Below are 14,799 nucleotides of genomic sequence, written 5' to 3'. Positions count from 1 at the left end.
GGGATGAATGAGGAACATGATAAAGAGCAGCTAAATCTAGCATATCAACCAGTGTAACTCAGTTACACTGTAATGACCCTTGGTTGCTCTACTAGTGTAGACACACTTACTTTCTCTTGTTGACATTCTTGTTGTGTATGTGTGCAAGGCATAGGTCTAAATCTGTTCTCTATCAGTCTCTAATCACCAGAAAATAATCCATAGACTGACAGGAGGATGTCAAAGCCACAGAGACTTTCAAGTTTTATCAGTTCAAAAAAGTTTAAAGTATGTTCTATTGGTTACTATGAACCCAAGAAATTATTTGGTGTTAAATAAAGAAGAAAGAAAAATATTTTGTGATCAAATAAGATTAGGAAACACTGAGTAAATAAGAGGAAAAAATCTCATTTATCACTAGAAAAACTCAGAAGTTGTTTTATGCTAAGATATATTTGGAACTTCCAAGAAAAAAATTGCTGTACAGTCTGTGTGTGTGTGTGTGTGTGTGTGTGTGTGTGTGTGTGTGTGTGTGTGTGTGTGTGTGTGTGTGTATTAAGGAGTTTATTTAGAAATGGCAGCCTGGTTTTTGAGCCCACTACCTATGGTGGGACACCTCATACTGCCTTGAGGCAGGGGGAGGGGCTTGGACCTGCCTCTGCTGAATGTACCAGGCTCTGCTGACTCCCCATGGGAGGCCTTACCTTCTTGTAGGAGGGAATGCAGGGTGGGAGGAGGGAAGAGGGGGATCTGTGGTTGGTATGTAAAATGAATAAAAAATGTCTTAATTAAAAAGAAAGAAAGAAAGAACAGCCTGCACATTTTGTCAACCCGTTCTGCCTCCCACCTCATTCCTCCTCATTTTTATGACTGTCTTGTTCCTTTATTCTCTCTCCACCTGCCCTCATCTTGCCCTAGTTAGAGAAAGAGACCTGATAGGGCCTCAAGGTCCACAAAGAATATCAGAGAAATGACCCGAAGGCCCAGTGTAAAGCACGCCTTGGTGCCGTGCAGTGGGCAGTGGGGCTAATGAAACAGTTCTTGCACCTCTTTCTTGCATGGGGAGGCACTCACCCTCATGCAACACTGGCTGTGTTTAAAATGATTAATTTCCTGGTACTTGGCTCTGGTTAGCTACAGGTTACTGCAACATGAAAGCTAATGAAACAGGAAGGAAGTAATTAACAAGAGTATCTCTACAAATATACATTGATCCAGCAAGATGAGAAAGAAGACAGGTTCTCTGCGGGAATCCGAATGTGAACCTTCTCACTTCCAGACTATTGATCAGGACACAGCACAGGCTAAAACCACTGGGCAGAAGTCATCATTCCCCATCTGCTGTGAGGAGCCACTTCCGTCAGCAGAACGGGGCTTGAGGGGGGAGGGGAGGGACCTCCTGCCAGGGGCTGGGACTTGATGCTTTAAATCAGAGACAGTAGTGGCTTTTCTCCCAGATTTTGGTTTTCTCTTTGCCAATTCATTTCTGTTTCTTTAGTCTTTTTGCTACCTCACCCGTATCCCTTTCCGGCCCCTCTTCTTTTCACCATTTCCGGCTGGTCTGAGTGTCCTCCTCTTGTCTTCATACCTTTCACTAGTTCAGTTCCCCCATGTTAGTGTCGCCTGTCCCTTCTTAGTTTACCCCGGTTCCGGGAGATTCTTACTAGTAAAATCCTCAGCTCTCCTAGTGGATAAAAACGGACTGGAGGACGGGTACCAAGCGATGAGTGTTAAATGGACAGGGTTGGTACTCAGTTTACACAGATTTATACAATAAAGGGTCCTGTATGCTTGCTCAATGTTTGCTGAAATTATAGCTCGATAGGGATAAATGGATAGACAGATAGATGGATGGATGACTTATTATTTACTGATGTGCTCTGCGTGACATGAAAAATACCATGACACTCTTTGCTGTTCAAGTCACTTACACGTACCTCCCTCTTTTACAGTAGAATTGAAAAGGCCAACTCTCTGCTGTACATCAATCCCGAGGCCTTCCAGAACCTTCCCAATCTACGATATCTGTAAGAGCTCATACATTATGGCATTCCTTCTGTTATTAAATTGTGCATTCTTATTTTAGTCAAATCTCCAGTTGCTACTGTGGGAATAATCACTTTTTCATCAAGGATGGGCAAGGGTTACCAAAGCAAAGGTGGAGAGACAGATGGTAGTGAGTTTAGTTTTCTTTAATGAGGAAATTCTTCCACTAACATAATTGCATTTTGTTTTCATTTTCAAGTGAAGGATGTCTTTCGCATTTACAGGATTGTCATGCAGACCTCTTACAGAACGAGGTCATAACTTGGGATTAATGAGATTCAATCAAACTTTCTGCTATCTTGCATTTTGCAACCTTGATTTCAAAGATATTGTTTGTCTCACTTGTTTTGCGCTTAAGTATTTTTTCTCAGATAGATTGCAGTGTTTTATTTTGTATGTTTTAGTCAATAGCTGTCATGGCATTTTATCAGCAGAAAGATTTCTGATGTCTGAACTCCATCCTATGACCTGTCCACACCAGCAGAAACAGTTTCCTACAGTCAAATGACTTTACATTAGCCAAGGGCTGACAGATACTTGAGTGTTATGATGAGATCTTACAAAGTAGCAGACAAGAATCTAGACTCCGGAGTTCAGCTTTCTGAGTCCATTCACTAGCTGTTTATCAGAGACAAGGACTTAACCTCTCAGCTTGTTTCCTCATCAAGAGAATGGAAATAATAATGTACGTAGGTTATTAATGTAATGACGCTGCACAGAGGCTTAAAGAAAAAACCATCTATCATTGTTTTACCTGTCTCAGTTGTTCGGCCAAATCAATATGCTGACCACGACTTGGTTTGCCTGACATCAGCTAAGCCTACTGATGCATCTCTAGCTAGTCAGCAAGTCATCTGGGGTGGGGCATTCTCATGGTCCCAGTTGGAACGACTCAGCTCTCCTGTAATGATCACCTCCACCATGCTAGTGTAGGCTTATTTTCGCTGAGATCCCAGAGTTCCAAGAGAGACAATCTGAAGAGTATAAGCTTCCTCATCATACATCCTGAATATCACATTGTCTCTTCTGGAGCATTTGATTAAGACAAAGAAGTTCAAAGAACCAGCTGGAATTCAAGAGGTAGAGAAATAGGTGTTACTCCTTGACAGTGGAAGCTGTAGTCATGATATAGGGGGTGTGGACACAGAAAAGGAAAATAGGCTTGAGACCATCAATCCAAAGTATATCAGAAGTTTTTCATTGTTCCTATTATCATGGGGTAAAAACCCCAAGAACCACTCAACAAAACCAGAGTGAATCTGAGAGTCTTTCTAAGGCCAGCCGGCAACTGACTGGAAAGAAACAGTTGTCATGGAGCACCCTCACTGCTTTCTGCTGGCAGCTTTTGAAGACAAAAGCCATATCCTTGTTGGCAATTTCAGGGGAAGGGGAGCAAGCAAGCAGTTTAACAGAAGCATAAAGCAGTGGTTAGCTGAGTCAGCTTGATCTCAAGTCCCTGGGACAGGGTTGGGCAATTTTCTAAGGGGCTTTCCCACAAAAGAAAGTGTAAGGGGGGTGGGTGTCAGTTCTGAGTCAGACCTTAGAGGAGCAGAGAGCAGAGGAGGAACCTTGGCCCCATATCACCTATCATTGTAGACATTCAATCAATATTAGTTGTTAGTAAGATCATTCTCTGGCCCTAAATTTTGGTCCATACTAACTAGAGTTAGTAAGTATGATAAGAGGTACTGAGCCATTTGTGGACCTCAGCTCTCTGAGTGGGAACTAAGTAATAAGATTCAGCAAATGAGAGTCCATCTAATCTTCCATGCCTTGTCTATAACAAGAGTCCCAGGATGTTCTAGAGAAAAAATAAGGTTAGTTACTTCTGAGTTCGTGTCACAGGCAGGGCAGTTTCATGGGCACACAGCACATAGTTACGAAGCTGTTTGCCTTCATTCTTTCTTCTTCCTCCTTCTTCCTTTTAGAAGATATCTGAGCAGAATATGGGGTCATAGACTCTTCTATAACAGAACAAAGGCATTCTAGAAGATGGAAAGGAGTTCCTGGGATAGATCCATTGGCAAACTACCCCTAGTCCAAGTTCTACTGCAGAGGATAGACTCATGAAGAAAGCTTCATGCACACATTTCATGGCTTTTTAACGTAATAGCCTGTCCAAAAAGAACACAGCATAGCAAATAAATGAGGCCTGAGAGGATCATCCCATCCGGAATTTGACTCTAGGGTTAGGAATGTAGCTCAGTTGTAGAGTGCTCGCCTAACTTGTGTTAGGTCTTGGATTGATCCTAAGTATCACAAAAAACAAAACTAGAATTGGACTGGTCTTGGCCCACACATCATGGCCAGCCCCATTCATTCGTCTTGTTGGGGACCCTCAACAAAGGAGGAACTTGGAGAATGTAGATATGGAATTCACTGTACAGCAAAAGAATGGAGTGAGGGGACCTTCAGTAAAACAGAAAAGACAAAGTTCTGCCTTTGACCTTGGAGGAAGATGAAACCTGTATCTGTTTTCATCAAATCCAGCCTTCTCTTTGTGCCCTTTCTCACACTGAGATGAGCAGTCCTCTTCAATCAGGATCAGGAAAAGGTTGGCTTCATGGACACACAGTCTGGGAATTTGCTCAAATCCCTATGCTCAAATGGGTTCTATATTGATCCTACCTGATTCCTGTGGCTAAGATTTTGACAGAGAGATGCTGGTTCCAGTCACATTGTGTTTAGGGAGATTATTCCTCAGTGTATTTTAAACCTGCTTTCTGAGAAAAGAAAATGGTGAGAAACTGGGAGAGATTTCATTATTGTCAAAAGCTCCTCTTTTGCTAGAGCAAAATGTTATTTTCTTGATCAGCTCACACTGCTACAACAGAATACCTTAGGCTGGGTAGCTGAAATCACAAGTCAATATTTCTCAGTTGTCTGGAGACGAGAAATCTAACATCAGGTACTCCCTGTTGAGTTCTTGGAGAAGGTCCTCTTCCTGGTATGTAGACAGTTATCTTCCAATTGTGTCTTCATGTGACCTCTTAGGAGTATATACTTAAAGAAAGAAGAGAAAATCCCATGTCTACACCTGCTTTTATGATATCATACTGTGGTTTAGGGTTTCAAAATAAGTTAGGGGAAAATACCTAGTTCATAGTAATGACATAATTCTACACTGTCCCAAATCTCCTCACATCTGGAGTCCTGCACTTCCCCCATAAGGAGACTGAGAATAGGAATTGTATATCTTAAGCCTTTTGACTTCTGGCAAAACTAAGCCTTCCCCAGATGTGCATACCACTTCTGCATGCAGCAGATGATACTCCCTGGAGGTTTAAACAACTCTGCCCTCCAACAGCACTTCAGCCAGCAATACACCTGTTCATGGCTCAGGCTGCTGCTCTTTTGACATATTTTCCAGGCCACGAAGACAGAGCACACAAAATGCACAGTGATCTTCTCATCTGAAATGTTCCATCGGGGAAACAATGTCCGATTAAGCTCCCATTCTGCGTTAGTCAGATCTGGTGACCACAGCAAACTCTATGAGATAGGGCGGTTTAAACAAAGAGAAGTTTATTTTAAAGATGGAGGCTGGGAAGTCCAAAATCAAGAGCCTGGAAGACTATGCTGCTGTACCAAGTCTCTTCCTGGCTTGCAGATGGCCTCTTTCTGCTCATCCTCGAGTGACAGAGAGAGTGGGCATGCACTCAACAAAGCAAGAATGAGCAAGAGTCAGCCTCTGGTGTTGCTTCTGACAGAGACTAACCCAGTAGGTTCAGGGTCCCACTTTTATCACCTTACTAACGCATAATTGTCTCCTAAACATTTTCTCTCCGGACCCAGTTGCAGGAGGATTAGGACTTGATGTTATAAGCAGGAGGAGGACACGGGTTAGAACCTTGAACACCTCCCCCATACTTATTCCTCTCACAGTCGCAGCCATCCATACAGGTTTATAGAGACAGATAGAGACAGAGACAAGAAGTTCACATGTCCTCTGGGATGATGAAAACTTGTTTCAGGAGACAGGAAAGGCACAAAGTGGATGAAGAAATTCAGTAGTGATGAGCTGCGGGTGGTGTGTTTCTAACGTTGTTTTTGTCGTTTTGGTTCTTGCTTTAGTAAGCCAGGATAAATATTTAGCATCGGCGCAACCAAGAGCAGGAAATTACCAGGGGGCGGGGATGAGGCCCCATTTGACTGGAGCATCCTAATTGCTGCATACACACACGCTTAGAAATGTTTTTCCGAAGCTCTCCGCGTTGATTCCATTTCATGCTATTCACTTGATAGCGCAGGATTCAGGACAACTAGAAATCAGCACTCCTCATCAATGCCTTCATGCTTCACAGAGGAACCTGAAGTAGTTAAGAAAAAGCTTATAAATAAAGAAATGTTCTTAAACCAGAAGAATATGCACCAAAGGATTCATCTGAATGGATTTTTTAAGTCAATGTTTTATTTGCAGGCAATAGTTTTTTTCTGCTTTGCCCTCCTGGAGCTGACCTTTTATGTATGAAAGATTATCTATTGATCTGTAAATAAGGTTTATACAATATTCTCTTGCCTTTGCATCCTGTCAATGTAATTCCCAGGCAGCTGGGTGCTGTTCTTTGCTACTCAATAAACTATAATTCCATTTAGTAAGCATGTCACACTGCTACACAGCAGTGTGCCCACCCCCAAGCCACCACTGACAACCACCTTCCACTCAGATGTGTAAGCCATTAGAACTCTTCTAGAATGCCTTCTGATGCTGCCAGGCCATTTACTTTCTACAACTGAGAACCATTCCAGGAGATTCCTTACAGAGACACCCCTCAGCAGTCCAGGCTGTTTTAGCCCAGCCGTGGTTAGAGGACTTTTCTGACATGAATATGCACTGTTCCTACAAAACAGATCACTTTTGGTCCTCAGCCATGCTTTCCCCTCGATGGTGGCTGGGAAAAGAGCCATACAAAGATCCAATTTTAGAAACTGTGGCTAACAGATGCATGGTCCCTCTCCATTTGTTGCATCATTTGGGTTATGAATTGTCCAGTTAGGAAGAACTCACTCAGTAATTCATTAAAAAATAAGTAAGGACATACTACATACAAGACTTTCTTGTGTATACCAAATATGACAGGACAGATGAAACATTTGGTTCATGGAGCTCACATTCTCATTATAGAGATTAAATAATATTGAATTATACCAGGTGACGATGATGCTATCAAATATATATTTTGGAGAATATATATATCAAAGAAAGTAATACTTGGGGAAGCATGGCTGAGAAACCATGGAGTGGACAGCTCTCTGAAGGATACAGGAACTATCTAGAGGTCGCTCTTACTTTAAGGAAAAGACTACACTCCTGGACATGACAATATCTGTAGAGCTTGTGGTCATACTTGAGAGGATTAAGCAAGTGCCCTGAACCAGACAAGTCGTGGAGTGACACATTGGAGTGGGACAATCACAGGCTTTAAAAAGACCGAAGAGGAAGGAGTGAAGAAGTGTCCTGTGAGGAAAGGTAGCAAGTAAATACATGCAGCATGCAAAGATCACAAGTAGGGAGAAGCCGAACCCCCATGAGAAAGAGACTGTACATAGAGAAGGAGTGGAACTAGATATTGGTGTGTGTGGCTGAGAAAAATTGGAGGGGAGCCTGAGGCAGGGAAGTTTAGTCCTAACAAAGTAGGAAACAGCTACTCAAGACTTTTGGGCAGCAGATTAGCATGATGATAGTGACTGGAATGTAGAACATCCTACAGCAAACTGTACTCAAAGAAGGCCTGCTAAGGGCCTGTTACCATAAGCCAGAGGTGGAGTTATGGTGACCACAGTTGAAAGTCAATGAAATTTGCGGTGGCCTGTCATTTACCTATGGGCCACACAGGAGTACACATCATTGAGATTATTTTGGTCCACTCACTTCATTACTCTGACCTCCCACACAGCCATGTGATAGATGACACTCATCAAGAAGCTAGGCATCTCACATGGACTGCGATTATTAAGATGAAATTATTAGCCATCTTCTGGGCTGTCAGCATTGCATCTCAGGATGTTGCCATGACTACCAAGATGCTTGGACACAATGAAGACTACAGGATTGCTTATTTTATCAGTAACCTGTCTTCCAAATCTGACTTTGCTTTAGCTCTCTCGACTCCAGGATAACACGGCTGTTCGAGGTGAGATTTCCATCTTAGCATTACTGCTCCCACAGGCAAGGACCCCTTGTGATTGTAAATTGGGCGATATTTTTATGCAGCTAACCTTTCCTCCCTGTGCAGAAAGCTTTCTTCTGCAAGAGCTTGAGCCCTTTCCATCAGAGAGGAAATCAACTGATCTAGCATTCCTAGCAATGTGCTCAGGTCTTACATTCTTCCCAGAGTAATTAGCATTTTCTGCATTATGTCTGCTGTGTGTTTCGAGTGTAGGTATATGAGTGTATATGTGTGTACACAATTGTACGTGTGTGGGGATGCACATGTGAGTGTGGAATCCAGAGGTCTAACATCTTCCTTGATGTTCTCCAATTTAGTTTTGGAGACAGGATCTCGCAACCCCGATTCACCAATTTGGCTAGACTGCCCAGTGATCTCTGTGCTTCAACTATCTATTTGACTACACACACACACACACACACACACACACACACACACACACACACACCCCTGCAGATTCTGTGTAATGTAATTTGCTCAGGATAGTTCTTAGAAATCAGGTGCGTACTCCTCTCATTAAGTTTGAAGTATGGCCTCTCTCTCTCCTCACGAAAACTCAGACACAGGAACAGGTCTACAGTGAGCACAAGTCTCAGATTAGCTGAGTGGAGCTTAACCTCAGTTTCTTCCTCATTGCCAGCGTCATCTTCCCCACCCCACGCCTAGGCAGTGACGCATTAACCCTTCCATGTTTCTCCATCTGAAAGGACAGAATGAGCAAAATGTGCTTCAAAAGGCTGGCCCGGGGAGAAAATGCCTCTAACTCCCCTAAGAACTCTTTCAACTGTCAGGTGCTTGATTCCACACCTGTAAGTGTCACAAATCTGGGGCTCTCAATGTGACACCTGCCCAGAATCCAGAAGGGCAGAATCTGTCTGCAGGACAAGGAACCCTTGTCACAACATGACAGACCCCTTCCTTCATCTCCACATGAAGCTCCCTTTCCCTGGCCTATAAATGTCACAGTCTCGGAGGCACACTGAGAGACTCCAGCCTGCTGAAGCTCGGCTCCTGTGCCAAAGGGCAACCATAGGATGCATTCCTGCTACATTGGTCCCTCACAAATAAGCAAAACTGCCTCACCAGAGCCCTGGGGGACACTGGCTGTGGGGAAAACTTGTCAGAGAGCACCCAGCAGCCATTGGAGGTGGCCTGATATGGCCCATCTCAGGTTCAGGTAGAACCAGAGACCGTAGCAAAGCCCACACCAAAGGACCTATGAACTATTGCTTCTTACTCCAGCTCCGGCAGTGTCTTTTCTTTAAGATACCTTTAGACTTGCAGTTTTCCCTGGAGAGGACACACGATCGTGCCAGCATCTCCATAAGAATTGGCCAGAGGATGGTGTAGGCAGCAAAAGTAGATAAGACATGGAACAAAGGCACAGAGTCAGACGAGTTGATTCCCTTCCCCCCCTCTTTCCCTCCCTCCCTCCCTCCCTCCCTCCCTCCCTCCCTCCCTCCCTCCTTGCCTGCCTGCCTTTCTCCTTTCCTTTTTTCCAGGATGAGAACTTAGCACCGAATCCCCAACACACAAGGAGATCGATCCCCAGTACATTGTAGCAGAGATGGGAAGGCTAGGAGAAGAAAGGAAGGAGGAAAGGGGGAAGATCATTCTGTCTTACAGCAGCCCCGTTGTGATGACGGCTCACTGGTTAGGCTCTCGCCTCCTTCTGTAGTACTTGTCAGGGAAGAGCTATATTTTCTCCTTGCTTCCAAATACTCACTCCTGTCATCTCCATTAACATAGTATGTTAGGCTGTGAGCCCCTACAACAGGAGTATTCTAGCCGAGGGCCCCAAGCCCTTGACTTTGCCTGGGAAGGCTGATATCCTCTATGAGGGCATGACTGTGTGAAGAACACATACTTTGACCAGACAGCAGAAGTGCTTGGCTCAGGACCGAAGAGCAGTGAATCGGCAGGTGATGCCTGTCTTGGGTTGTACCTGCACCTTAGCTAGATCAAGCGCTGTCGTCCCAGACGTCACTGAGTCTGCATGGAGCCAAGATCAGTGCACAGCAGGCCCTTAATGGGAATATGGGCCTGGCATGGAAGCTTTGTGTTTGCGTGGTGGGAGAGCAGCAGCTGATGTTTTGAGGGAAATATCTTGGGGCTTTGCGGAGTGTGAACACCAAAGTGACAAACGCTCTAAGGAGGGCTATTTTCATCTTCCGCAGACACTGCGTAAATGTTCCACTCAAACTCACCCACGGTGATCAACCTACAGATAATGCCTAGTTCAAGAGGCCGTGAGCCCCTCCCTCACCTAGTTGGGATGCAGAGATGCGGGTGGAGAGCAGATGGCTGGTGGGCCTGTCAGATCTTGGCAATCTCCTCATAAAGTTCATTCGTCACCATCTCCCTGGTAAGGGCCAGACCACACAGATTCACCCACCAGATGCTGAGGAAAAAAAAAACCCTTTCCATGACAGAAGAGTCCAAGAGCCAGGTTCCAGCCCTGGCCTTACTTAGGAAAACAGAAACCTCCCTGGGTCTCAAGAGAAATGGAGAGAAGGAGCTGGGGGAACAGCTGAGTGATTAAAGGGCTTGCAGCACAAATCAGAGGAGCAGAGTCAGAGTCTCCAGACCCTCCTATGCTATTCCCATTCGGTGCCTGAGATAAAACACTCAGAGAAGAGTAACTGAGGGGTAAAGAGATTTATTGCGGCTCAAAACTCCAGGTGACAGCCCGTGATTGTAGGAAAGTCAATGCTGACACTTCAGCTTCTCACATCGCATGCAGCCAAGAGCAGAAATAAGGGAATGCATGCGTGCTCACTTGCTTGCTTGTATTCAGCTTGATTTATCCACTGTTCTATAGTTCAGGACTCCCTGCCTAGGGAATGGTGTCCCCCACACCGGGCTGGGTCATCCCACATCCATTAACTAAATTAAAGCAGTCACCCAGAGACATACTACAGCAGGCCAAACCAAGACAGACAATCCGTCATTGAGATGACTTTTCAGGTAATTCTAGGTGGTGTAAAATTGCCAGTTAAAAACCATCACATCACATGCATGCCAGCAAGGTGTGATGGCTCAGTGAGAATTTCAGCCCTGGAGTGGGGACACAGGGCATCTGCAGAGCAAGCTGACTGACAAAACTAGCCATAGCACCAAACCTCAGGTCTCATTAAGAGAACCCATCTCAGAAGAACGAGGTGGAAAGCAGCTGAAGAAAATTCCCCACATCAGCCGCAGGCCTCTGCACGTGCATATTTGCATGAGCACACATATGCTTATTGGTGTGAACACACAACTATATAAGTGTATCGACATGCACAGGCATACACATCAAAAAAAGAAAACAGAGAAAAGGAAATTGGAGAGAACTATAGCTATCTCATCTCCTGCAAAAGATTGCTGTAACGACGATGGGGAGGTAAAAAATTAAGAAGTGCAGCATTTTAAAGTCAAAAGGCCTTGGTCACCAGTGTGGGTGGCAAGAATCAGACTTCGAAAAGCACTGTCACTTTGCACTCATTTGCTGACAAAAGTCCTGTGGACTGTTTAGTGACAGATCTATGTCACAGATGGAAGCCTGAGGTTGAGAGACAGTGACTGAATTGAACAAGGTCAAAAGCTGGACTCCCGAAATTGTTGGGGAGCAGGAGGCCCAAGGAAATTCTTATTGTGCGTGTATGACAGGGCACATTCGGGAATGGGCATTTTTGATCACACCAGTTTGTCTTGCCCTTGATTCTCCCGAAAGAGTAAGGTACATTTCCCGATCCACAGATAAGGGTTTTGAAACTCCAGAGATTATATAACGAGTAAAATGAAGAACCAAAGCCGTCAATATGTGACTCTCTCCCAGTCCATCCCACAATCAGGGCTGTGTACAATACAGAGGAAGCCAATGTAAATCTGCCTAGTGTTCAGAGCACATTGACACCTCAATAATGTGTTTGCCATTCAGAATGTGTGATCACCCACCTGAGCAAAGTTGAAGTGTACTGAAGAAATAGCATTCTAAATAATTTATCTTGGAAATGAGTTGTGGGAAAGGGTGTGCAAACTCTTTAAAATATTAACTGTTTTGGCAGCTCCCAAATGTGATGTAAATGTAACTGCTTGCCACAAATTGGTCATTTGATCAAACTTACTCTTACTTCAGCACCCAAGAAGGTCTCGAAAGGTTGATGCTTGGCAACAGCATTAGCCGTGAACCGAATTCAGGGATATTTAGGTTGTGAGAGTTTCTATGTAGACAATGAAGTGTACTGGGAAGAATATAATTGAGAGGATACCAGCAGGAAGCCTGGCTTCAGATGTCACTCTTCTACTTTCTATCAGACAGATCACCTTAAAGTCCCTCATCCTGTTTCCTTATCTGTAAAATGTGGCTGATAATAGCACCTTCTTCACAGGCTTTAAGGAGAGTAAGACATTTGCACTGGGGCATGTCACAGGCTCAGATAACAGGTGCATTCTAACAACTGTTTCTTCCTGGTTCAAGTCTAGAACTTCAGCTGTGCCTAAGTCTTGCCCCTCCTAAACTATAAAAATGGGAATTATTATGGCCAGGTGGTGGTGGCGTACACCTTTAATCCCAGCACTCGGGAGGCAGAGGCAGGCTGATCTCTGTGAATTTGAGGCCAACCTGGGCTACAGAGTGAGTTCCAGGAAAGGCATAAAGCTACGCAGAGAAGCCCTGTCTCGAAAAACCAAAAAAAAAAAAAAAAAAATGGGAATTATAAAGTAACTTAGGTTATATATGCTACAAAAAGATGTGGTAACTTCTGTGTTCTCTCCTCAGAGAGAATTCTTGGGACTGTGACTAGTGTAACCAGCTTCTAGGAGTTCACTAACCTCCCCAGTAGTAGCATCTTGATCTCTGGACACCATGGGCAGCTTCTTCACATGGCCCAAGTCTGTAGAGTGTATAAAATTCGGCACATGGCCAAATTTAAATTTCAGTCCCCTCTTTCAACCTATGTGGAACACCAAGCAGTCCCAGCTAGGATGGGCTGTCAAGAAGGAGAAACTCAAAATTGCCTTCGGAAATGCTTCTCAAAAGATGTATCCCGAATTCCATTCTTCACTCCGTTTTCATAATCAGTGTGTGTGAGAGATGTTTTCAGAAACCTAGACTAGAGCATCCCTTGTGTCAGAGCAGAACTCTGACTGTGATCTTGGGTTATACCAAATCTGCCTTAGGATGGCAGTACCCTGCAACATGCTCTATATAAAAGGGCAAATGACATGAACAGCCGAAGCTGCAGGTAACCCATCCGTCACCAGTTCCAGTTTTATTATTACATCATCAATAGGCCCATTGGTCAGGGATTGCTTCTCTGGTTAGTTCTTTTAGCTCAGTTCTCCAGGATTTGTTTTCTTTTGCCCAGATCAACATAGGTGGACTGCTGAGGTAGGAAGGAGTGGGACTCCCTCCCAAGGCTGAGAGTCTCCGCAGCTGAAGGCGACTTTACAGAGGCTCCTGACTTAACTGTCCTGATCACAATCTAGAGGAGCCACCATACAGTGTCCGCCAACACTAGTAGAAATGAACTCAAACCGGACCTGAGGGTCCACCCTCTCACTCACGCAGCTCTGCTTCTCTGTGCTATCAAGTTCAGATCTACATCACGGGGCAAGGAACAGACCAACTGACTAATGAGTGCTTTGCAGAAGACAGATTTATCAGTTAATGCCCTCGTAAGTAATGGCATTTTTAGCAATTAATCTGTAGTTAAAGAAACTCATATAGATGCTTTACTTTCCACTAAGGCCACCAAGGCTGAGTTGAACACATCAAACTCCAGAAAAAGATGGAGTCTAAAGTTTAGAGAAAGAAAGCTAGCAGGTGTTTTCCTTGTCATAGGCATCGCTAGTGAATGGTAAGGGCGTTGCGATGCCTACAGAAAGAATAGTTGAGCCCTGTTAAGCCAGCATTTCCCCCTTTTATTACCATTGTAGCCTTTCCTTTTTAGACAAAGGAGATCTGTCCTCCAATCTTTCTAAAGTGGAAGCCATCTTAGAGATCATATTTCAGATCCCTCTCACCAAGAAGCCCTTCCACCATTTGGACGCTTTGCCAGGGGTAGGAAACCCAGACCTCATCAGTACAATCCTTTCTTCTGGTGGACAGCTGTCATAAGGAGACTCTGTCTGTGGCTGTCAGAGATGTCCACGCTTCACTTAGATTCAGAGAGACCCGGTCCAACCTCCAGTGCAGCCTCTCCTTGTGTGGCTTTGAGAAACATCATGGATCTCTCTCGGTCTGTCTTCTAAGGTGGTATAAAGGAATAAATAAAATAATCAATGGTAAGTGCTTGGTGTGGTACCTGGCTCGTAGGAAGTGTTCAATAAATGCTGACCATTATTATTATGAATCTATACCTATTTTCCAGAACATCACAGCACAAATCTATTGCCATTTCCACTTGGCTACTCTTCAGAATTTACAGGTGGCTTTTTCCAAGCAAACACCCTATGTTAGAATGGGTGGTCCTAATTCTTCACCCTAACCACCCCCGTTCCAAATGTGTTCCCAAATAAGCTGATTTATTTATACAGTAGATATGCATACAACTAAAGTATTGTGTGCTTTATAAATATGCAAAACTAATGAAGGCTGAAATAAAGATAAATAAACTAAGGG

At 44.2% G+C, this 14,799-nt stretch overlaps 1 protein-coding gene and 1 long non-coding RNA gene across 2 annotated transcripts in view; one reads left to right on the top strand and one right to left on the bottom strand.

The window, feature by feature from the left end:
• The window catches only part of Fshr (follicle stimulating hormone receptor), a 179,323-nt gene that overhangs the window by 129,915 nt on the left and 34,609 nt on the right, over positions 1-14,799 (top strand). Inside the window, 1 exon segment of the mRNA XM_052746541.1 lies at positions 1,932-2,006. Within this exon segment, the coding sequence (XP_052602501.1) occupies positions 1,932-2,006 (75 nt within the window).
• LOC128115649 (uncharacterized) overlaps positions 2,156-14,799 on the bottom strand; it is a 28,800-nt gene continuing 16,156 nt past the window's right edge. Inside the window, exon 2 of the long non-coding RNA XR_008220243.1 lies at positions 2,156-6,335. This is a non-coding gene — a long non-coding RNA (uncharacterized LOC128115649). The remainder of the gene's footprint in view (positions 6,336-14,799) is intronic.

The sequence above is a fragment of the Peromyscus californicus genome, unplaced genomic scaffold (genome assembly GCF_007827085.1).
Source record: "Peromyscus californicus insignis strain IS unplaced genomic scaffold, ASM782708v3 Scaffold_1__1_contigs__length_55948999, whole genome shotgun sequence".
NCBI classification, from domain to species: domain Eukaryota; kingdom Metazoa; phylum Chordata; class Mammalia; order Rodentia; family Cricetidae; genus Peromyscus; species Peromyscus californicus.
This window is presented reverse-complemented; position numbering and strand designations above follow the sequence as displayed.